Genomic DNA, 25,270 nt, shown 5'->3' with positions numbered 1-25,270 from the left:
CATAACTTTCTTATTTCTGGTGCTATCAACATGAAACAAAAACATTCTACAGGCACTCTTTTGATAAAATCAATTAGTGTGATTTTTTTTTTATTGCAAATAGTTTGGAAGTTATAACACAAACTTGTTTTTTTTCAAATGGTAATCATATAAATACAACTCGTGTCATGGGCTATTCGAATCACCCCCATGTATGTTATGCGATTTTTCACGGTTTTCGTGAGTTTCTCTCGAGTTATGAATTTTTTTATGAACGAGAATTTTCGACTTGACCATCTTAAAAAAGATATAAAAAAAGCACAAGACTTCTCTGTGAATTTTTTTTGTAACTCAATCTCCATCAACTGTACTTTTATACATAAAATAACCAGCTTCGTTATTTTGATAAAAATTATGAAAATGTTGGTCTTAAGTGGAAAAGTTAGGTGAATTGGATTATGATCTAAATTTTCGAATGAAAATTAAAAATGTAAAAAGGCTAATTCACGGTTAAATAAGTAAAACATTTGAGGAGGTGATTCCTCATCGAAAAAAATATAGGATCTTTCATTTAAAGAAATTTCATTGGAGCATCCCAATTAAGCTGTTAAGATACAGCCCTTTAAAGGGGGTACATAAAATTTGTATAACAATTTTTTTCACAAGCACTAAAAAAGTAACTATTGAAATTATCCTGACGTTTTCTACTACCAAAAAGACATTTAGCCAATAATTTATTTGGTTTACCCCATAGTTGTAAGGGGTGGAAAACGCAACCCCTAAAATTTATTTCCAATCTAACTTTTTGTCTTATCTGTTTACCATTTAAAAATTTATTTCCGATAGCCTGTTTCATTCTAAACAAAAATGTCTTTTGGGTTTTTTCCCCAAAATAAAATAAAAGTAAAATAATTTTTTGCTGCAAACCGGTTTATTTTGGGCAAAAAAACCCAAGAGATATTTTTTGTTTAAAATGAAACAGGCTATCGGAAATAAATTTTTAAATGGTAAACAAATAATAAGACAAAAAGCTACATTGGAAATACATTATAGGGGTTGCGTTTTCCACCCTTTACAACCATGGGGTAAACCAAATAAATTACTGGCTAAGTGTCTTTTTGGTAGTAGAAAACGTCAGGTTAATTTCAATATTGTTACTTTTTTAGTGCTTGTGAAAAAAATTGTTATACAAATTTTATGTACCCCCTTTAAGGGGCTGTATCTTAACAAGGGATGCTCCAATGAAGTTTCTTTGTATGAAAGATCCTATCTTTTTTTCGATAAGGAATCACCTCAAACGGTTTACACTTATTTAGTTACACCCTGTATAATAATAATAATAATGATAAAATATAAGTATTTTGTTACTTTAACCGGTTGAAGAAAATTAGCTCTTATTTCACTTTCAGAACTATTCACTCTTTCAGATATCCTCAACAATAAGGTAGATGACATATACTATTGGATATTCTTCAATGAGTCTATCGACCTGTCGACTATTAACATTTCAAATATTAATCTTTAACTGAGATCACAATCCATTCTATAACTTCTCATTCTGTGCAATATGTCGTATTAGAAATTCACTGCTCTTAATGAGTCTACAGCGATTTGATTATGGTGGGTAAACTCCATAGAATGCAAGAGACTATTTATAGTGTAGAATCGTATATTACACCTAAGGTCCTTGTATATAAATGTTAGATAGTTATTTGGACTGTTTCCATCATCTATGCGGAATAGATAGAACCGCATAGATGATGGAAACAGCCCAAATATCTATCTAACATATAGTCCATCATCAATATCAAGACAACTCCTTGTATATAAATGTTGCTGATATGAAAAGATACTAAATTAATTAATAATATAATAGCACATCACAGTTTGAAAAGTCAGCTATCTACCTTCATTGTACACTCGGAAAAGAGGTAGATGACTTTTTATTTATTAAAGTGCATTCACACCAGTGGAAGAGAATTCCCGCCCCGCGAAATTTCTCTGTCCGATAAATTGAACGTGAATAGTTGAAGCCTTTCAGTCTGGGCGGAGAATAATTCGAAGGGAATCGGAGGAGCGCTCCGCTGTTTTGACATGGATGTATTTTCGGCATGAAGGGCCAGGCAATGCATCTTGAAGGTGCATTCACACCAGATCGGTTGGAGAATTTCTGATTTCGATGCCTTCTCATTAGGTCAGAACGACGCAGTGAAGTTTTCGACGTCAATACAATGGTAATAATAATATGTTATAAATGTAAAGACTAAATTAGTTTTTTAATCCCGAGGCGAAAAGTTTGTGGCTCGAGTGAAGCCACATTTAGAATTATTCTCCGCTCTGACCTTGTCAACTATTTGCGTTCAATTTATCCGGCACAGAAATTTTGCAGGGCGGAATTTTTTTCCCGACTGCTTTAAGGTGCATTCACATCAGTTGATTTGGGGAGGGCGGTCGGAGAATTTCGGATTTCGATGCAGAGCAATGCGGAAAAGCTTTGGATTTCAGTACAAGACAAGCTCAGGGTAATAAACATGGTTATGACGAGGGTGAATCAAATATAAACGATACTTTTCGCCTGACAGACACGATAGTGGAGGGAGAACGTTCCAGCTTTGTTTGTTGTTGGGTAGATTTGTCAGGAATGAGGGAAGCACATGGGCTTACCTCCTCAACTCTCTCAGTGTCCACCGAGACGATGTCGGAGGAAGAAATACCTCCGTCAATTGCGCAACGTGTCTTCTTGCACGATTTCAGGAACAAAGAGATCAATTTCTCACTCACATTATCACCTGTGATGAAACATGGGTGCACCTCTACACCCCAGAGTCTAAACAAGCGAGTATATAGTGCAGAAAACAAGGAGAACCTGGACCAGTGAAAGCTAAGCCACGTTTTTCGGCAAGGTTTTGGCTACCGTTTTTTTTGTACCAAGTGATTGGATTGATGTATTTCGATTCTTTTTGCACGAGCGCAGGACAATAAGTGCGTCTCACTACTATGTTTTGAGTGAGTTCCGACTTGCATATCGCAGCAAAAGACGAGACCTATCGATTAGGGAAGTGGTTCTTCTCCATGACAATGCTCGCCCCCATACAGCAGCCTTGAATATGAAAAAAATTGGAGCAACTGGGGTGGAAAACATTGGAACACCCTCCTGACTCTCCAGACCTGTCACCCTGTGACTTCCATGTGCGGGGAGCGATAGTGATGATGAGGTTGAAGCCTACGTGCGCAATTGGCTGCAGACACGACATGCATCTTTCTACGTGGAAGGAATTGGAAAGCTGCCTATCCGCTGGGAAAAATGTGTTTTCAATACAGGAGATTATGTAGAAAAATAAACTATATTCTTTTTTTCGTTTGAAATAAAAATAAATCACAAAAAAAAGTCTTGTTTATATTTGATTCACCCTCGTACTTTGACACAAAGATGCCAATTGTTGGAGGCCAGGACAGTCGGAACGGAGAATAATTCAAAAATAATCGGAGCGCCCCGCTATTTTGATCAGGAAATATTTTCGGGTGAAGGGCCAAGCAACATCGGCACACATATTTTCGTGCGCAACGTCGGTCTGCTCTGCGTCGACTAAGTATGTTTCTGCCTTAATAGCTTAGTTTGTTACACACTGGCTTAGTAATACTTATTTTCATTTTATAAATATGTATCTCTTTATTGAAATCTGGGCTTGGAATATTCATCGAGATAGATTAAAATAAAAAATGATTTTGTAAAATTGTCAGTGTTTTTTTTGTATATCATTAATTTTTGCACATTTTGACGTTGAAACAAGACATATTTATCTTGAAGTTTTCAAAATTAAATGAAAAACTCGAATGTTTCAGAGTGAAGATTTGACAGATAGTGGTTCGACCAATTCATCTCGCAGAGAGTCAACAGATTCCCAGACCAGCAATACTCGACGAGCTACACTAGAAGCTTTGGGGCAAGGCCTTCCTCCAGGATGGTCCGTACAGGTTGCGCCAAATGGGAGGTTGTTCTTTATTGATCACAATACCAGAACTACCTCGTGGGTAGATCCAAGAACAGGAAGGGCGAGTCCCATGCCTAATCAACCTCAGGTACCAGTATACAACAAAAAACCAGATGATGATCTTGGTCCTCTACCAGAAGGTTGGGAAGAGAGAGTTCACAGTGATGGAAGAATATTTTTTATTGATCATAGTGAGTACTTAAATGAGATAATTTTGAACTGAAGGTTTTTCTATAAAAACATATGAATGCGCACATTGCTCGGATAAATTTGAAGATATAATCCTTTAAAATACATGCGCTTCAAGGCTTGTCCTCAAATCATCGCTGGGGAACTCAGATTCTGTTGTCCTTATTACATTAGTAGTGTTTTTGGAAACTAATCAAAGTAATCTGAGATTTCTTAAACTCATGTAATATAAACTACCTCGCGGGGTAGGTTAGTTTGTATAAGAAAGATGATGTCAGAATGAAAGTGGGGAACCAATCTCAAACGAATGAATTGGTAACCTATAAGTTCCGCTTAATTAGATGACTCAGATTGGTTCGAAAGAACGCTACCATTAGTCTTTCATTTTCGAATGGTTTTATGATCTAGAGAACACCATGATTTCGATTTAACTCGTATGCATATTTTCTTTTTAGTATGCAGTATATGACTTTTGCTATATTTCGAAAGAAAACTGCAACAGCTTTGAGTTGAGTTCAAGTTAAGGACTCAAAGAAAGACGAAAAACTTGTAATAAACCAAAAATGCTGAAAATTCATTTGCAATACTCTTTGTACATTCACTCATTTTTATGTAATCAATCAACTGTTCTTAAAATTATACTAACTGACAAAGAAACTGCAACACCCAGAAGGAGTTGTTTAAATTGACTTTTTTTTGGTGAAACATACATAGTATAGCAAGGAGTAAAAAATTGAAATTTGGAGAAGCAAGTACTCGGGATATAACTACTGAATAGCGTTGTTTCTTGTAATGGAAAATTGGCTCTTTATTGACTCATGTCTTTATTTTTCAGACACTCGAACAACTCAATGGGAAGATCCAAGATTATCAAACCCAGAGATAGCAGGACCAGCTATACCTTACTCTAGGGATTACAAACGGAAATACGAATATATGAAGAATCAGCTTAAAAGACCCGTAAGTCAAGTTGCTTGTATTCTATTCTAAACTTGAAACAATTCATAACAATTGAGAATACAGTCAAATAACATTGTGGCAGATAAGTTATTTTCAAGGATTTCTGAGGGGGAAAATTGCATCATAGGAGATATTCACACGTATATTTTCTCCTAGTATAGAAGAGAAATGTTTTCTTATCTTTCAAACAACTGCACAGGAAATAATCGAAAGGAGTTAGGAATGGCGATCTTGGTGGCCATGCCACATATTTTACGCAACTTGTTCCACATTCAGTAGGTTTTTAGGGTTTTAGAATGAAGAAGACTTGAACAAAAAGCAATAAAATACAAAATCTCAGCTAATAACATCTAATATTATCACGAAAGAAATAAAAAAAGGACTTTATTTAAAAAAAGTTACATAAAACATAAATTATTTCATTTGCTACTCTTTTAAAAAAAATTTGCCATTCAAAGTAAAAATTGAATTCATTACACTGAATGTTCATGGCAATAACGACAATCCCCTCAAATGTTTTAAAAATATAGATTTCGAAACAAAAAATCTCAATAATCTGAGTACTGCAATGGAAATATAAAAATTACATGAAAAGTTTTGAAGGGTTGTATGAGTTGAACAAACCCTCAAAATTCAAACAAAATCGTACAGTCGTACAGTTATGGATATCAGAAATAAGGCCAATTTTCATGCATTCCCCTGTATCTCCGAAACTAATGGCCAGTAGCACCGTTTGCCTAAACATTGATTAAAAATTTAAACATTGGTTACTTTATGACTTCTCTTGCACCATCTTTAAAATGACGTTTAATGTGGCCTAATCACCACTAGGCTATGGTCAATCATTCATGATACCACAGTATAGAAACAAGTTTCTATACTGTGATGATACACTGTGTATAACATCCTGTTATTAAGTTAGATTCAATATTTTTGTGAAATCAATAAGTTCAGATAGAAATTTCGGTAATTTTTTAAATTATTTTGAGATATGTGAAAAAAGTCTACTCTATGCAAGGGAAAAATACACACGGCAAATTTGAGAAACTAAAATTAAATTTAGTAGAAATGGAGTGCTTAAATGCCACTAAATTGAATGTATTGTCACCTACTTATCAAAGACTATTCTGTAGATGAATTTTCGAAAATAATTAACCGAAAAACCTAAGTGCATGAATATGGTTGCTTTACCATCCTTTTCTCCTTTCTCAAGAATCCTATCAATGAATTCATAATTTTTGTTTGAACCATTGTGAAAGACTGGCTTAATTGGAAAAAACAAACTAAAATAAAAGGTTATCGAATTTTCAAAAATCTATGAATATATCCTGTACAAGACATGCTCAAAATACATTTTGAGAAATAATGGTGAGAAAAATATTCTGTGTTATATCTCATGCAGTTTATATTGTCCGTAAATATGCTTATCTGTTTCATAGCATAAAATATTATATTTACATTAATTTAACAGTATACTTTATGTTGGTCATAGACAAACGTGCCTAATAAGTATGAGATCAAGGTGAGACGGAGATGTATATTAGAAGACTCATATCGTGCTATTATGACCAATTTACCAAAAGTGGATCTTTTGAAAACAAAATTATGGATTGAATTTGAAGGAGAGGTTGGTTTGGATTACGGTGGTCTAGCTAGAGAATGGTTCTATTTAATATCAAAAGAAATGTTCAATCCTTATTATGGGTTATTTGAATATTCTGCAATGTGAGTATACAACATAATGAGATGAATTCCTTGAAATAAATATTATTATTTTTGAGATTCATTACTCAATATGATTTTGTTTTATTCTCAGGGATAATTACACACTTCAAATCAATCCATTTTCTGGTCTGTGCAATGAAGAACATCTTAGTTATTTCAAATTTATTGGAAGAGTTGCTGGTATGGCTGTATACCATGGAAAGTTGCTAGATGGTAAGTGAAATAAATTATGATCGAAATGAGAACGAGATTCTCCTACTTCAACTTGCTTAGTTTACTTTCCTAGACATAAGGAAAATTACATATTTCTGTTATATTGCTTGGAGTAATCCGTTGCTTTGTAATAATTCGTATAAAAAATTATGGTTATCACTTATTTATTAAATTATAATTTGTGTTCAATGGTTTCATACAATTTGAGGGAGGTTCATCGATTTGAAAAGTTTTGAAAAGCAGGAAATCCTACAGATTGTTCAGAAGGTTTTTTGGAATATTGATATGTTCGAAAACACTTTTTTTTTCTTCTAATTTTTCATTGAATTTTAACATGACCAGGGACCGTATTCTCGACAAGTGATCTTTCAAAACGTATACGTTCTTTCAGTGCTCTGAACATTGACTGTGCGTATACGTTTTGAAAGATCACTTGTCGAGAATATGGTCCCAGTTTTCGACCTTTTCGATCCAGGTGTAGGATTTTTAGATTTTTAATTATGGGAAAAATGTATATGTATTTTATGATTTATGTTTTCAAAATGACGAAAACTAGACATCTTTTTGTCCATTAAAATTTTCAAACATAATCTGTCCATAAATCTTCTGAACCGACAAATCGACTTTTGGAATTCCCCATTTTTTGAAGTTCTCAAATCAAAGAATCTTATTCAGATTGTATATGAAATGAAATTGTAATACACCAGTTTGAAAATGTAGTTAGAACTACAAAATTCGGGTCGCTGTAACAGTTGTAAGTTATAGAAGTCGAAGTAATTTATCTCATTCCATTTCATATTGATGTTTCTTTGTTATCCAGAGTCTTATGTGAACACTGTGATATTGGCCTTGTTGAAGTGATCACTGTGTACTCATGTTGATATATCTTAAGTTTGATGTTTTTAATGCCGACTCTTACAAGTTCAGGGCTTGTGGAAGTTAAAATCAATTGTATGTTGTGAAATCACTTCTTCCCACCGCCATCTTAATTATAGCACTATTAATTTTTTACTCAACTGAAAAATAGTGAAACGGCATCTATGAGTCAGAAAATCTCTTTCTTGACAAGTGGATTTGGACTTAGGACATTATGTCTCAGTTCCACAGAGCTCCACCCGGTGTAACATTGATGTATTTTTGATAGTCTTCATTCTGATGAAGTAGTTTTTGCTCCAAAGTTTTCAAATAATATTTTGATGAGATTTATGTGTGAACTATGGATACCTGGTGGAATATATTTCAAATATACAGGGTGAGTTGGGAGTAACAGGCCGAACTCCAGGAGCGTATTGTACACGTGAAAATAATTCAAAAAAACTCGTATGTTCTTATACGATTCTCATTTGTTTTCGAGATACAGGGTGTTAAAGTTGGAATTTTTTTCAAGTTTTTCTCTTAAAGTATCTACACTTCACAAGATATTCAACTGAAATTTGGCATAAATATTATCATTGATAGTTCACACCATGTGACATGCCAATTTCGATAGCAAATCCACAGGGTGATATTTTCTCTGTGTTGTTATTCATTTTGAGATATAAAAATTTATATTTTCAGCCTTTTTCATTAGACCATTTTACAAGATGATGTTGGCAAAAGCTATTGACTTGAAAGATATGGAATCAGTGGACTCTGAGTATTACAAATCGCTGTTGTGGATAAAAGAAAATGATCCATCGGATTTAGATTTGACTTTTTCAGTAGATGAAGATTCCTTTGGACAGACCTCTCTTCATGAACTCATTCCAGGTGGTGCTAACGTTCCTCTAGATAACTCCAATAAAGACGAGTACATTAAGTGAGTGTTGTTTTTGTCTCAATCTCAAAATTATGAATTTACTCATGTATAGAATGGCCAGATTTCGATCATCCCATAATACTACTCCTTCACTATAAGATATACAGAAAAAGTTATATCTGTACAGTTTATGTATTCTTTTTTCGAAAAACAGAAATAGTTTTATATGGTGCCGAAAATGCTACGGCGTTTAGTTTCTAAGCACAAGACGATTTTAAAATTATGTCTATTTCTATTAATATCTATGAATTTCCCATTATTGTGGGTACGCTCTTGAAAAAACACATTTCTACACTTCTGTTTGATGACGGTTTCGAAATTTTCGTAATGCTTTCATTTTCGCAAAAATATATTTTTTTTTTCGAATAGAAAGCAAAATGAACGAATGAATTTGTCGTTTTCAGACAATTTTAAAAATGTAACAATACATTCATTAACGCCATTACGTAAATCATAACTATGTATATAGAGTGATTTTTGAGTATGGAACACCTCATTTACGATTTTTATAAATTTTGATGTGCAATGATCTTGTGATATGGCCGACATTATGGTTGTATACATTTTTGTCGAATTTTTCCTTTTTCCGTAATAATAATGAAAATTGTGTAACCTTTCTATCGAAACCCGATTATTTTATTAGTCAACAGAAGTTGATCCAATATTCAGAAGAATACAGAAACTGGGCTTACATTCATTGGGAATTCACTGATTCAACATTACGATCTAGAAAGCATATCAAATGCCAAATTACCAGCACTATCTACTATTTTTTTAACATCTGTGGAGTTTAGGATAATATCAATTTTTTGTCATTATTATGTATGTAACTGGTAGAAAGATTCAGGTTGATAACCATTTGATTAGAATTAATGAGTTTGTCCTCCTTTCTAGTCCAGTAGACAAATACAAAAAATTGGGTCTGCTGGAAAAAATTCCGAAATGAAACTTCACCCTTCCTATGTTCAATATGTCGATATTGATTATTAATTACTATAATTACCATAGAACGGCTGGTAATTGTTAGTTAGAGGGTCAAAACCTTCGTTTTTTGACATTTTGAGAAAATTCCTCTGATTTTGATCGGCTGTATCCCGGTTGATATAAGGTTTAGAAAAAAGTTTCGAGAAATAAAATTATAAGAAATTCAATTATCTACAACTTTGAAAATAAAGGTTTTTTTGAAAATTGAGTTGAAAGTTATAAGCAAAAAACCAAAAAATGAACGAAATTGTTGAGGTTCTTCAGTCCCTCCTCATGTTAGCACATTGTCCTGATGTTGGATAACTTGACAGAGTCATCCCACAACACCCCCGAACAACCTGTAGAAGGTTCATTAAGTTCAGAATTTTTTCCAGCAGACCCCACTTTTTTGCTTTGTCCCTGGACTATTATTTTGATCGACTGTATCTCAATTGATATTGGGTTTACGAAAAAGTCTGTGAATACAAAATTGTAGAGAATTTAATGGTGGAGGTTCTTAGTGATTCCACAAGTTAGGACAGGTTCCTCGTGGTGGATAACTTGACAGAGTCATGCCACAGCACAACTTGTAGAAGTTTCATTAAGTTCGGAATTTTTTCCAGGTAAAATGTATTTATCTACTAATTACTGAAGCTAAAAAAATGAACTGATAATTCCAAAGATTCGTTATTTACAATAAAAAACGAAAATGAACTATCCTTATTACTTTCAGATTGAAATTAATATAATTGAAATTGGGAACTTCCTCGAATGAATCTTTTTTCCCATTCTTACAAACTCTTCTAATTTTTCAGATGTATCATACAATGGCGATTTGTTGGAAGAGTACAAGAACAGATGAACTCGTTTTTGGAAGGTTTCAGTGAATTGGTGCCTTTGAACATCATAAAAATTTTCGATGAAAATGAACTGGAATTATTGATGTGTGGTATTCAACATATTGATGTGAAAGATTGGAAATACAATACTGTATACAAAGGAGATTATCATGCCCACCATGTTGTGATATTATGGTTTTGGCGGGTAAGTTTCGATTTTAATGAAATGGGATTCAATTAATCGAATACAGATGACATTATTAAGTTATTTGAATAATCCCCTTTCCAACATCGCTTTGAGAGAAGGGGGTACAAGTAGACGTGTTCGAGATGAGTCGGTCTAGGCATTGAAATTCTTATAGTCTAAGAGCCAGTGGACGGTAGATCACACATATTTTAGGAAAGCCTAAAATTTTCTCAGTGAATCTGTTGTACCTACCGACCATGCTAAGCGCGGTTGCGGTGACCTCAGCAATTATCAGGAGGGACAGGTGTGAACATTTTATGAACTAAAAAGTATTTTAGGAAAGCTGCCGTTTTAATATGTTGAAATACACTCTTATAGCTAATATCATGGTATAAAGAATAAATTCCTTATACTATGCTAATATTTGGTATTTTTTTCGATAGGCTTCTTGAATTTTTCCTGATAATGGTAATGCGATCAACATATTTTGCATGAAGTTTGAAATTGTTATTTCACATCTAAATGCAACATTTAATTCCTATCGAATCGTTAGTTTAGAAATGATCAGGATTACAAAATTTCCAACGGCCATATTCATTCGACATCCCTAGTCGGATTTTGGCCATTACCGAACTAAACCGCGGCATTCGCGATCCTATTCTGTCTGAGAATTTCAAGATTACGACCAGACGGACATACTTGAGTTTGACCACGTATTTGTCATCAGTGAGTTCAGTGAATATTATCGTTTGAGACCTTCCTCGGCTCAAAATTCGAAAATTACAGACATATTCACGAAATTTTAGAGTGCTCTAATCAAGGAACGATCTTTTTTTGAACAAACTTAATTCTTTGATTATTTCATATCTTTAAATTGTTGTTTTTGTAGGCTGTCTTATCGTTTAGCAATGAAATGCGATCCAGGTTACTACAATTTGTAACAGGTACGTCAAGAGTGCCAATGAATGGATTCAAAGAGCTTTACGGTAGTAATGGTCCTCAGTTGTTCACAATAGAAAGGTGGGGAACAACAGATAACTTTCCAAGGGCACATACATGGTAAGTAATTTCTATATTTGAATATTTACGGTTTTTGAACAATAAGTAATAACAAGCAATGTATCATTTTGGCCCAAAATATTTTCTTTATAAGACAATTTAGTTCAAATTTTCTGTATGTAATATACGAAATATTATAATTCCTTGAAAAATTGACATTTATATTTCATTCCCATTTGAGTAGATCATAATGAAGTGATTTTTATCTAAACAGATTAATAACTCAATAATGAAATATGGAATGTACAAAGAGGTATTTTGTTGGTAACTATTGAAATACGAACGTTGTGCACATCTTCGGTATTTACATAATTAAATTGCAATAATAATAACAGTTGGTTTGTTTAATTCAAAAAGCAAATTTGTTTAAAGCCACACTGTTCTCTTCAGCAATTCAGTCCAATCTATGAATTTATAAAAACTGTCACAGGCTACAGCATGTCTGATAAAGTTCATCATTATCTCTGTATCATTCTTGTTGGCATCATGATACTCGACCACCTTTGTTAAATTAAATATTTAGTTCAGTTTCTGTTGGATCATCAGAATGGGCCGAATCGATTGTCGATTTCTATCATATTATAAAATAATAAAACATTTTTCTGTTGCGATATTTCTCATTTCAGTATGTATTTGAATGTAATTTTCCTTCCATGAATCTGTTATGTAAATTCCTCAATTTTTTCAACTCCATATAATCGTTAATTCTCATATGACTCATGTGCAAACCACATCTCATGCTTAGAATTGATTTTTATGTTTGATTTTTTCTAATAAGCCAAATGATATTTTATCCTGTACTTTGTAGGAAGAAAAGGTTTTTTTTTTGTTCATTCTATTCACAACATACATTAAAGTTGTGTTCTTACTATAATCTCTCCATCCCCTACGTCCATAGTCTTCCGCCAAATTCATTACACTTATGTAATTGTTTACTTTAAGTAATCCTTACGGTTCTGTAGTTATCACCTCCTTTTTATATCTGATGACATCCATTCTAAATGTGGGTACTAATTGGCGGATGGAGCACGCTCATGATGTCGCAGCCGCTGGGCAGTTCTTTCGACTAGTCCTTTTCCTTACCTTTGCGATTGGTTTCTGATAACGCTCATATATCTATTTTGTGTTGTTTCATTTCGCTGTTTTTGGAATTTCGCGACATTATGTTCCCACAAGCTGTTCGAATGATATTTTTCCTCCATTTTTGTTTCTTATTCACCTATTTTATTAATGATTCTTTATGAAGAATGAATAAGTTCTGAATCAATCGTTATCATTATATTTGATTTGTCAGATAACTTTGGAGGAACTTTCTAAAAAATCCTATAATTCGAGTTGCATGTATTTTTTAATTATCTTTTAGAATTATAACAAAACAATGATACGTTGAAAACTATCAATTATGTCCTTATCACCCTTTTTGATTATTGTTTTTTAATAGTTTTAACCAATCGGGAAAAGCACCTATATTCAATGTTATTTATAATGGGACATAATAGCATTTACAAATGCATGTATAAATTTTTTTATTATGTTCATAGAAATATTCTTGTGACCAAACGATCCTCCATTTTTAAATTCTTAACAGTATTTAGCTGTAGTCCACTCTCAGTCACTTCAAATAAAAAATTTACGCTTTCATTTTTTATTATTTTGTTCAACTTTAATCTTCCATGTCTCTTTAGATGTATTAGTCTTTATTATTCTTTAGATTTATAATTTTATTCTTTTGCCACAGTGTTGACGTTTCATGTCTCAAATGGCTTCATCGTAAGCCTTTCTTGTGAATTTTTACTATTCAGTGTAATCTGAGTTTGCTAAAGAAACTGTGCACAGAAGCTATTTGGTTGAAAGCCGGCAGTAGCATTTATCTTTGTATGCGTTGTTGCTACTCCTGAAGTCAAAAGCCCCTTTTTTTCATTTATTTTCACAACCAAAGCAGTACTGTATATTGCTATATACAGTATAGCATCAGTATGCTATACTGATAAGGGCAAAATTGATCTAACGCTACTCACATTCTACGGTTAACTTGTAGCCAGTCCGATTTTCTTATTTATCATTATGTCGCTTTATAATCATAGTGTGATCTTCATCATTCCTATTAGTTTCATCTTTTGTGCAATTGAATTTGCGTTACTTCCGTCTCTATTACTTTCTTGATAATTGACAGGAGATTATGGCTTATTGACATTTTTAAAACTTATTTTCAGTTTTAATCGTTTGGACTTACCTCCATACGAAAGTTATGCAACTTTGAAAGACAAATTAGTGAAAGCAATAGAAGGATCTCAAGGATTTGCTGGAGTTGATTGATTTGTTTTCCTTCAAACTTTTTGGAGTACACATTATTCTGTCCATTCTATTATAAAAAAATGTACCTTAAGAAATTTTACATCTCTTATCATATTACTCAATTGAAGATATGTAATTTATTTGAAATATCTTCAGGGATCTTATCTATACACTTGTATTATGTGATTGCTTATGTAAATATATGTTTTCATTATATTGTAGCTTTTTTAGGTTTTTAGGCTGTTGAATGTGAAATATTTTATTTTATACAATACTTATATGAATATAAAAAGGGAAAAATATGTCATTAATCCATTCATCAATTCAAGAAAAGAAATGTAAACGAGTTGAGTAGCAGTAGACAATTTTACTATTTTTGATTTCAATTTGAATTATTTTATATTTGGTATATAATTCCCTTCGTTCAAAATTCAAGCAACTCGAAAGTGAATGATTTGATTGTGATAGGTCAATTGTGAACTCAAGGCACTTTTTGAAAAATTTCAGATGTAAATATAGAAAATCTAAGAAGTGTGAATGAGTCCTAACGATATTTAAAATTCATATACTTCTATTTTGAGAGTACATAAATCGATATCTTTCATATTTTCAAGAAACAGTGATAGTTTGGTGTATCTTTTCCTACTGAAATTAAGCTCTTATCTCCGTTTTCTATGTTTTACAAACTTAATATCTATTCCTCAAAGTCTGAAAATATGAGATTTTTACTTAGTTCTATGCATTTAGTATTCTGATAATCAATTCAATTCCTATAAATATTTTATAGCTTAATTGAATACAATTTGAGTTATCATATTTTTGAGGTACTTTAGTGCAATAATCATTTCCTAAGTACTTCTTATAATATATTTTAATTTAGTGATATTTTTATTAGTTGTTTTATTTGTATAATACTGTTACTAAATTTAAGTTAACAGTACTCTGAATAAATTGAGTACACTAAAATATTATTTATTGGAAATGAGATAGTCTGTTTGAATGAAAAAAGAGAATATTCAAATATAAACAAAAATGATGTATAATTTGTACAGTTTATTTCTGATTCCAAAATAAATACATTTAAATTATAAAATTGAATACAGGTTTTTTTTGTTATTAAATTGAGAAATGAACTTTCCATATTTTTTGATGATCTTGTGAAATTAATCCTCCAAATCTATTAGAGTAAAGGTAAATGAAGAGATCCCAAGATTGAATTTTACTTAATACTATATCAAGAATTAGTTTTCACTCATTTAAACATAGGTAGAAGTTAGTTTTTCTGTTCAAAGATATCAGTACGACAAACATTTATAGTGAATTCATACTAGCAGGGAAATTACGTCATAAAAAATTTTTGAAGCATTCCGGCCAGACTGGATTCTTTGCAAGTTTTACAATTGAATCAACATCAATAATTGTTTGTCAAAATATTCTCATTCTTAGAATTCTGTGTTCGATTTAGTATCTGTGGAATTTGTACGGTATTGCATACTAATCGAGTTATCAAACAATTTTGAAAGAATTAAATGATAATGTCAAATTTGAATTATAAACAGAATTACACATCGGCAACATCGTGAATTGATGGCAACAGTAAGGCGAGCAAATATTTCCAGATTTGAGAATGCTTCAAGCTGTAAGAAGTTTTTGTTTGGTAGAATAATCTCAATAGGTGTGACGTCATTGATTAACTTTTCAAAATGATTGTAAAGGCTTGCATGAGTAATTTATGAACTTTCTCTAGGGCCAGTACAATTGAATAGAACATCCTTCTTTTAAATTGTACTCACTATATTAGCCACACTAAGAGGAAGAAGTACTACATGAAGTTTCTTTCAATACAAAGTTCAAGAATTTCCTTCATTGTTTCAAAATATTCTTCAGAATTTCTTATTTCATTTCCACACCAAACATTGAAACTTCCATCGTTCACATGTTGTGCAAGATTTTGTTCATCTGGATCAGTTTTATGTCTGAATCTTATATTTAGAGGCACTCCTCCTACTGCTAATTGAACATATTTTTTAAAAGATTTCTGGCAAGTGTTCCATGGCAAGCATTTCTTTGGATTACTTCCCAATTCTAAAAGCTTTTCCGATAAGGATTGGTAATAAAACCTCAATAGATCATCTATTTTCTCTAAGGTTTCTTTATGACAAGAGTATAATAAAAATTGAGTAACATCAGCCAAGGGAGATCCAATAAAACTAATCTGCCAATCTATTAGAATTGCTTGGTCTGCTCTCGATTGATCATCCTGAAAATAATTAATTATCAATTTATTTTTAGATTTGCCTCGATATGACTGCAGATGGAAGAACATTATTTTTGGGTCAAAGAATATTTTTGGTCATTAAAACCTTTTGGCTTTTTTAACTATGTCAAAATTTCGAAAGTTTATAAATCTGACTCTTGAAGCTTATTTTTGCACGCTTGTTCCGGAAAAAAAAACAGCCTAGGTAGGTTCAGGGTCCAAATATCTCGGTTAAGTTTAATGAGCAAAATTCGTTTTATGGTTCCAGATGAGTTATGCCCATATGAAATTTTACTTTCTCCATAATAGAAGAAATCCATCTGAAATTTGGATATGAAATGAGATTCAGATATCAGTTGCAAAATAGTAAAACGAATATTCATGCAAAATTTTGTGGAAATCGTATCATTGGGAGATTGAATTTTTTTTTTTTTTGTAAAATTTCTATACCACAGTATCTATACGTAAGATTGCATTGAAATTTTGTGTTCATATAAAATTCATTGATGAAATGAGTTATCTAAAAATTCAGCCATATAGTTTTTACAAGGAAATAATTTCAGAGAATGGACAGATTTGATTAGAATTTTTTCGGTATAAAATAACGACGGAATTCACGTATGGTGTAGAGTTCATGCTAAGATTGACAAGAGATGCGGCATTAATTTTCAATAAACTAAATTTCAAGAAAACATTATATCATCCGTAATAGGGGCAAATTTCGTTTTCTTCTAGGTTCAAATAGTTTTCGAGATATTTTCACTAGACAAAGAATTTGAATACAGAATATCCATAATTTGGAAAATTTGTTCCAAAAAGCTTAATGGCGTACCTAAGTATCACGTGCTTCCATGTTATAATGGAATGTCAGATGTCACCACAGGTCAAGAAGTTATGTTGAAAACAGCTGAGTACTCGGAAAAACATGCCGAGCATTCAACACAAAATATCCACATCTACCGCAAATGACTTCATATTTGTGTTCGGAAAACTGCATTTAATGCACTTGGTATGTGCAAAATTCTGAATTATCGAAGTTGGAAAATCATGGAGTGCACAATTTTAAGTTCTTTCTTTCTCCTGATTAATCCGAATCCGAAAATAGAACTGGCAATAACTTTCAAATTTTGAGTGAACTATATAAACGAAATTTGGAAAACTGCTTTTTTCAATAATGCTAAATAAGTCGATTGGTTGAATTGTAAATGCGAAATTTCGAAAAAATTACATGAATACTACTTTGAATAAGCATACAAAAGCTCTGAACTTCAAGCCAGTGCCCTTCTTCCTCTTGAATTAATTAAAAAATGTTTCGTTGGCATTGATGAGTGATAAGAAGTTTAATGCTCTCTTCAAAGGAATAATTGAAAAAAAAAATGAAAAGTACCACCAAATGTTAAATATGTGCAGAAACAATATCGGGGAAGGGAAATGAAAAATTCCATTATTTCATAAGAAATAAAATCAGGAGATTTTTAGCATATCCATAAAAAAAAATTATGAGCTTCCTTTATGATGTTGAAGCCACAATATCCGATATTTTTGGGAGGGAACTTACAATTGTCTCTCTGAAAGTTTAGGCGAATTGTCAGGTTTTTCTCCCAGAAAAGCACATCATAAAAAAGATGTTTAGGAGAGACACGGAGGGCATATTTGATTTCTAGATTAAGTATTTGCTGTGCTTATTAATACAATGAAAGAGCCCTCAAAAGTAAAACAAAACGTCTAGCAAAAATGATTTAATTTTGTTGAAATTACAATACTTCTCTACAGGGTGGGTCTTTGACTTGTACATATTTTCTAACAGTAGATTCTTGAGTTGAAAAGGAACACTTTTTCCTTTACCATTTTTTTCGATTTGGCTATGCTATGCCACCCCTGGCCTAACACTGGAGTTTTTCCAACCGTGAAATGTATAACAATAACAATAATTTTATTCGGTCTAAAAGTTACAATCAAATTAAATGTAAATTTTAGAAATCTGTACAACCTAAGCTGAAGCTTGTGTGTTGCACAGAGTTTCACAATTACCGAACACATCAACTGTAAAAAATAACTCAGCCACCATATCACTCATCTCATACATACTCTCACACTCGATCCAGTAAGGAGAGAACGATAAACGAATATAAAAAACACACGCATCCTATTTCAACACTTTCAAAAATTCTTCATAATTCTGCCCGATATATTCCGCCAATTTATGTCTGTTGCATTTCTTTTTTAAATCAACATTCTTCAGAGCAGGAGGCAAAACATTGAAAAACTTTGGTCCCAAATATTCCAAACAACGCTGTAAATGACTTTTGCAAACAAAAGGAACACGTAATGATTCCATACATCGATATCTAGTGGAGAAGCTATGGTCTAAGTAATTACTATTACTTTTTATCTGATGCACTATCCACTCAAAAATATATAATTGTCTTATGTTCATTTTGTTGCAATCACTAAACAATAACTCTGTACTATACGTTCTATCCACCCTCAAGATAATTTTCAAAATATACTTCTGAATGATCTGCAATCCCGCCAGAGCATTATCGTATAAACCACCCCATATAACCAACGCATACTTCAACACCGACTCAACCAAGGAATAATAAACTTCCAGTAAAGTGGAAGTATTTGCTACATCGCGAAGATTGTAAAAAATATATGCCAAGCACTTAAGTCGAGTCCTCAAATACTCCACATGCGCATCCCATCTCATATGTTGGTCCAAGAAAACCCCTAAATATTTAATACTTGAAACCGTATCAATTGTTGGACAGGTGCAGTTAGAATTATTACAGTCAGCTCTATGTACAGTTAATAATGATATATCAGGCTGTCCGTTCTTCATGAGGGAAAACGTAATGAACCGAGATTTGGTAGTGTGGAGACTTAGTAAGCTCATCGAAACCAAATATTAATCAACCCCATACCTTCTTCGGCTCCTCTGTACACCTCATCCCATGTTTTCCCACTGAACAGCAACATTGTATCGTCAGCATATGACAAAATCTTACAGTTTGGGATATTCAAAAAAAGTAGCTGATTGACGTAAACGAGGAACAGAACCGGCCCCTGAACAGTACCCTGTGGAATACCCATACCCAAAATTCCTCGATCACTCAGCTGCCCATTCAGTGAGACCCTAAGTACTCTGTCATGCAAATAATCCTCCAACAGTTTCAAACAGTTACCCCTCATACCCACCGTTTCTAGTCTATCCAGTAATATTTTGTGCGAAACGGTATCGAACGCCTTCGCTAGATCCAAGAACACACCCATGCATTTTCCCCTTTAATTGTACTATTATCGAAAATTGCGTTGCTTAAGATAAGGTGCAATAAAAAGAAAACCATTATTTTTTATGAAAAACAAGGCTTTAATCATCACAGTTAGAATGATTCGATTCAGGTCAAATATGCGCCGATAACTTGTTGCCATTTCGGAAATGGGTTGCTCAAGTAATATCAAGTAGTTTGATATCAAGTCAAGCAATAAATAACTCAAATCAAGTCAAGTTCAAGTATGTAATTTTTCACGAGCTTGATTTTCAAGCCAAGTAGTTTCTTAAAATATCAAGCTTTACTTGGCTTGATGAATCCCTAACTGTCTCAAACCCCAAAAAGCAAATTTTCAGCACCAAACTGCGATCAGTTTTCCATAAACTTCTTATTTTATAATAAATGCAGTTCTCACAAATTTAGTTTCTCCCATCAGTTGAATTCGACACGTGGAACGTGGACAATGGAGTCATTCAAAATGTTGTGGATCTATAAAATAAGCAGTGTCGTCAGTGATAAAGGGAGCATTTTACATTGAAATGAGTCAGTTGAATAATTTAGTATTTTTATTTGTTCCCGAAGATACACATACCATTCAAACTATTCGATGCATTTGCGTCAATAAAAGAGTGTGGGAAAATGTTAGCCGTACCAGGAAACCTTTGTTGATTGCTAAATATGTGTGGTGTTTTTCCCGCTTCCCCTCTTATTCTTTTTGTCGCACGTGCAACGTCATTTATTGCAAATTGACAAAATTTCACGGACATTTAAGTAATTTGATAAAATTTTGCTTCATTTTATTTAAATAACCACAAATCTCGACGGTGTGTTGGCGAGAAATTATGTTAGCACGTTGCCAAAATTATAAGATTTCACTAGAAATTATATTAAAATTTTAAATGGACTGATTATGAGAAGTGAATGAACGAAAAGATTGTCTTGGAAAATAAACAAATAGGTAAACTGAAACTGACAAAAATAGGGAAATATATTATAAAAAAATGGATGAACTATAGCAACATATAAGAAAAATTTGAAAAAATTCTATATAAAGAAAAAATTCATAAAGTTATATGTTATAAATAAATTAAAATATTCGCTATTATATGTTTCACTGGTTTATTTAAAATGCTTGGGGAACTACCAAGTATCGGAAATTACCGGGTTTTTCACCATAATTTGACCCCCCCTTTAACTTTGTTACTAAAAGAGGTACAAAAAAATGTTTCCTACAAAAGTTTCACGAAATCGACTACTGTTCTTAAAATGATTTCACAAAACGAAATATATACAGAATGGGCAACATATTGATTTGCAACTTCATTTTTTCAAATGGAACACCCTGTATATTTTTCTATATTTGACTAGCTCTTTTTCTCCTGATTTCGAATATATAACATATGTTTGGCCTATCTCTCTTATTCTGAGTACCACAGAGTTTCAAATTTTAAGAACCACCTGGCATGCTCAGTAATCAGTTTTCAAGTGGTAGGCTGCGATAACTCAAAATGCCCTTTTCTGAGTTATCTCGTTGGCAACGATATGACATATAGTCAAATCAAAAAACGAGATAACTCAAAAAAGGCCATTTTAAGAACCTCCTGGCATGCTCAGTAATCAGTTTTCAAGTGGTAGAGGCTGCGATAACTCAAAATGACCTTTTTTGAGTTATCTCGTTGCCAATTTGACTATATGTCATATTGTTGCCAACGAGATAACTCAGAAAAGGGCATTTTGAGTTGTTCAGCCCACCACTTGAAAACTGATTACTGAGCAAGCCAGGTGGTTCTTAAAATTTGAAACTCTGTGGTACTCAGAATAAGAGAGATAGGCCAAACATATGTTATATTTTCGAAATCAGGGGAAAAAGAGCTAGTCAAATATAGAAAAATATACAGGGTGTTCCATTTGAAAAAATGAAGTTGCAAATCAATATGTTGCCCACTCTGTATATATTTCGTTTTGTGAAATCATTTTAAGAAACACTAGTCGATTTCGTGAAACTTTTGTAGAAAACATTTTTTTGTACCTCTTTTAGTAACAAAGTTAAAGGGGGGTCAAATTATGGTGAAAAATCCGGTACGTATGTTCTGTGTTCATATGTATGTACGTAAGTAACTATGGTTCATTTAGAAGACACGGAGTGTAGTCTAATTTTGTTTTGATTTGTGTGGTCTGAATTTGAGCGATCCCCGAGTGTTTCAATATGATATTTTTTCCTTTCATTTCACAAGTTTGACAAAAATTTATTTAGGTGAAAATGTTAAAGTGATCAGTTATGTTAAAAATGAAAAAATGTATCAGAATTGATAACCATGTTAAAATCTGATAAATATGTACCCTGGTGTTTAAGTAGCGGTTACACGTTACACTGGAGGAGAGCGGTCGGCACATTGAAGATTGAGGTGATTTGCAGGTTGGGAGCTAATGGTCCAAATGGTGTGAACCAATGATCTAATAATATACAGGGTGTTATTAAATATGAGCGACAAACTTCAGGGGGTGGATTCTACATAAAAAAAATAATGACATGTTGTCATATAACTTTAGTTCGCAAATGCTTCGTATTCCGAGATAAGGGGTGTTGAATTTTATTTATTTTAAATTTTATAATATATATGAATCTTACGCCTGCAATTTCTTCTATTTTCTATAGCATAGAAACGGCTCTCTAGTAATCCTCAGGAAAATCCAGCTAGAAAGCTATAATAAATGAATTAATTATAAGTTTTGGTACTCATTTACCCACTCTGTAGCGAAGATTTTATATAAACTGACATAAGCATCACTGAAATGTACGACACACTAGAATCACCCTGTATCTCGAAAACAAAGCGTTTGCGGTCTCATGTTTATGGGACCTTTTTATCCTTGAAATTATCCAAGGAATCTCTCATTTTCCTCATGTTCCTTAGGAACATCCAGTATAAGGTAAGAACAACCGAATTGGTAATAGAACAAATTATTTACAGTAATTTGGTTCAAACTTCGTTATCAAACTTCTTTTTCTCACATTACAGATGAGTAAACGTTGTCGTCAAATTTTTTTTTTCGATAACCTCCCGAAAGAAAAAGAAGATCTTGATACTAACACCCTGTATGGATACGCCCTTGAGTGGTGTTGCGACACCAGGTTTCAAGAATAGGGGGGAGGGCAAGATTGTGCCAGGATTTTTCAAGGGGACAAGATTTCTAGATCCAATTAGTTTACGTTAAATTTCTAGATCCATCTAGATAAGGTTAAATTCATATGGTATTTATTTTGCTTGTCCGTTATTTCAGGGAGGTGCGGGGAAACAAAAATTTAGGAAGGTCCTCGTAACCCCTTAGCCACGCAACTGTGCAGTGAGGAGTATTGAATTCAATATTACATAAAGACGGACTGAGCCTCATGTCACGTGATCACGATGGAGAACCAATCAACACATAGGTTGACTGGGCCTCTGGTCTCGCGGTGTAAACATCGTGCGTCTCATCTTTTTGTTAGACTTGATTCCTCTCTCTATGCGCTATCTACTTACTAATTATTAGATCAGTTTTATTATATAGTTTACTGCTGAACAGTAGGTACCACCGAATAGTTACTCTCAACTTGACGAAGTGCTGCAATGATTTTTTTCGAGAGGTATTTTCTCGAATCTTTTTTCGATCTTTCTATTCATACCATTTTCAAATTGTTTATATTATGTTCGCAAAATATTATATTACGAAGTACGAACATACCATAAACAATTTGAAATTAATATGAGCAACAAAAGTAGGTATTAACTTTAATGGAGAATTGAAGATGAAACAACAACTAGAATTTGTGCAGCTCCTTCCATTACCAACTTCTTCAGAATTGATACCAATTGATTGAAAGTGATCAATTGAAATGATTCCCCGAATGTTGAATTAGAAATGCAGTAATTGTCTTCACTCACATAATGAAATAAAAAATTGTTGTTCCAACAGTCGGCATGTCTCACCACCAAAAAATCTTCATTTTTATTGAAAAAGCAATCTCTAAACATCTTCGGATATTCTTCTTTCAAAAATTCCAATCTCTTCATTATTTCCAAGCAATTCTTCTCCCTGAATAAATCAATAGCAACTTCGATTTCCTTTAACATGCTGCATATGAAAAGTTCACACATTGATTCAGCTTTTGAAGGGGACATCAACTCATAATAATGTTTGAACATTTCAGGTTCTTGGTCTTTACAGGCTAGACTGAAAGCATGCCATCTGCCATATGCTTGGAGTACCAACTTTGCTTGATCCAAATCAATCAATCTTTCTAGATCATTTATCTTGAAACCTTTTGGCTTTAGGTTTTCCAAAAACAGTATATATTTGTTGTTATCACTAATAGTACCGAAACAATGGGGAATATTGTTAAATGGTGAAGTATTCCTCTCTAATGCAAATTTTTTATAATATGGCACCACCTTGGAATAGAAATTGATTTCAGTGGAATACACCAATTTCAATTGATCGTCGTTCAGAATTATGTCCTTATCTCTACTTTCTTTGACAAAGATTTCGAACTCCTTTTTCTTATTGTTCTTGTGTGCTTTAATGCTTACGAAAATAACGTTAGCTGAGTAACCCCCTGTCGTATCATAATTTGGAAAATCATAATGGAGATCACTGAAACCATCTTTTTTGAAGATACCATCTAGCCAAAAAACTAATTTGTTTTGTTCGTCGGATGTCATTATCACGTTCGAATGAAATTTCACAATATATTCAACTGAATGGATTGAATACGTATTCAAGGTCAACAACAGTATAAGTACCTATCTATCATAGTAACTGGTCAGTGGCGCACTATTATCAGGACTTATTTAAAAATTGATCCATTGTGTCAAGTTTGGAATGTCAAATGGGAACCCCTGTTTTTTATTGCAGACTCGTATTTTAAGGCAATGAATACAAAAATTTTGTACGAACAATTCTTCACGAATCGTCACAGATGGCTCTGCATTTGAGTTTGAATTTTCTATCTGAACGATCTCAACGTATTGGTACCGGTTCTTTTAATATTTCACAAGAAATTCGGAGTTTTCTGCTGGGCTGTTTGTTTCAGTACATGTAGGTACTGTCAAATATCATTTGAAAATGGTAAAACTATTTGTTTTTGGTTCAAAATACTTGCCATTAATTAATAAGGACTAGCAGCCTGCCCCTGCTGAATGTTTTTCATTTAATGTTCCTTAAACCTAAATGTCATAATTTGGGAGTTACAGCTTCATTTACATCATATTCGTCGAATAAACCCGTTTAATTTGAATAACCTTTAAATATTTGTTTCATTTTAGAGGTAGGACCACATTTAAGTAATATAAAAATTAGGAATTTCAAATTACATAAAGTAAAGCAGTCAGAGGATTATTGTTATTTGAAAAAAAGTTCAATTTTCATATAATATATCTTTTTTATTTTTCAATAATTTTTTATGCCATGTTTATTTGTATTCAATTGATTCAGTTCTTATACTTGGTGGAAATTCATATTGATTTGGTCAAAAGTAATTATAAACACTCACTAATTTCCA

General features: G+C 32.8%; 2 protein-coding genes across 5 annotated transcripts in view; one reads left to right on the top strand and one right to left on the bottom strand.

Moving 5' to 3' along the window:
- LOC123673525 (E3 ubiquitin-protein ligase Nedd-4) overlaps positions 1 to 14,415 on the top strand; it is a 37,863-nt gene extending 23,448 nt beyond the window's left edge. For all 4 annotated transcript variants that reach the window (XM_045608441.1, XM_045609889.1, XM_045609211.1 and 1 more), the window contains 8 exons: positions 3,823 to 4,162; positions 4,996 to 5,120; positions 6,613 to 6,845; positions 6,937 to 7,058; positions 8,616 to 8,856; positions 10,635 to 10,863; positions 11,735 to 11,904; positions 14,118 to 14,415. In XM_045608441.1, the coding sequence (XP_045464397.1) occupies positions 3,823 to 4,162; positions 4,996 to 5,120; positions 6,613 to 6,845; positions 6,937 to 7,058; positions 8,616 to 8,856; positions 10,635 to 10,863; positions 11,735 to 11,904; positions 14,118 to 14,220 (1,563 nt within the window). In that variant the 3' untranslated portion in view covers positions 14,221 to 14,415. The remainder of the gene's footprint in view (positions 1 to 3,822; positions 4,163 to 4,995; positions 5,121 to 6,612; positions 6,846 to 6,936; positions 7,059 to 8,615; positions 8,857 to 10,634; positions 10,864 to 11,734; positions 11,905 to 14,117) is intronic.
- Positions 14,416 to 15,232: 817 nt separating this feature from the next.
- LOC123675743 lies at positions 15,233 to 24,478 on the bottom strand. Its single transcript, XM_045611635.1, has 2 exons — positions 23,655 to 24,478; positions 15,233 to 16,459 (listed from the first exon to the last, which is right to left on the bottom strand). The coding sequence occupies exons 1-2, from the start codon at positions 24,429 to 24,431 to the stop codon at positions 16,022 to 16,024; spliced, it is 1,215 nt and encodes a 404-aa protein (XP_045467591.1). The 5' UTR covers positions 24,432 to 24,478; the 3' UTR covers positions 15,233 to 16,021.
- Positions 24,479 to 25,270: the final 792 nt, after the last annotated feature.

Source organism: Harmonia axyridis, chromosome 1, assembly GCF_914767665.1.
Source record: "Harmonia axyridis chromosome 1, icHarAxyr1.1, whole genome shotgun sequence".
NCBI classification, from domain to species: domain Eukaryota; kingdom Metazoa; phylum Arthropoda; class Insecta; order Coleoptera; family Coccinellidae; genus Harmonia; species Harmonia axyridis.
This window is presented reverse-complemented; position numbering and strand designations above follow the sequence as displayed.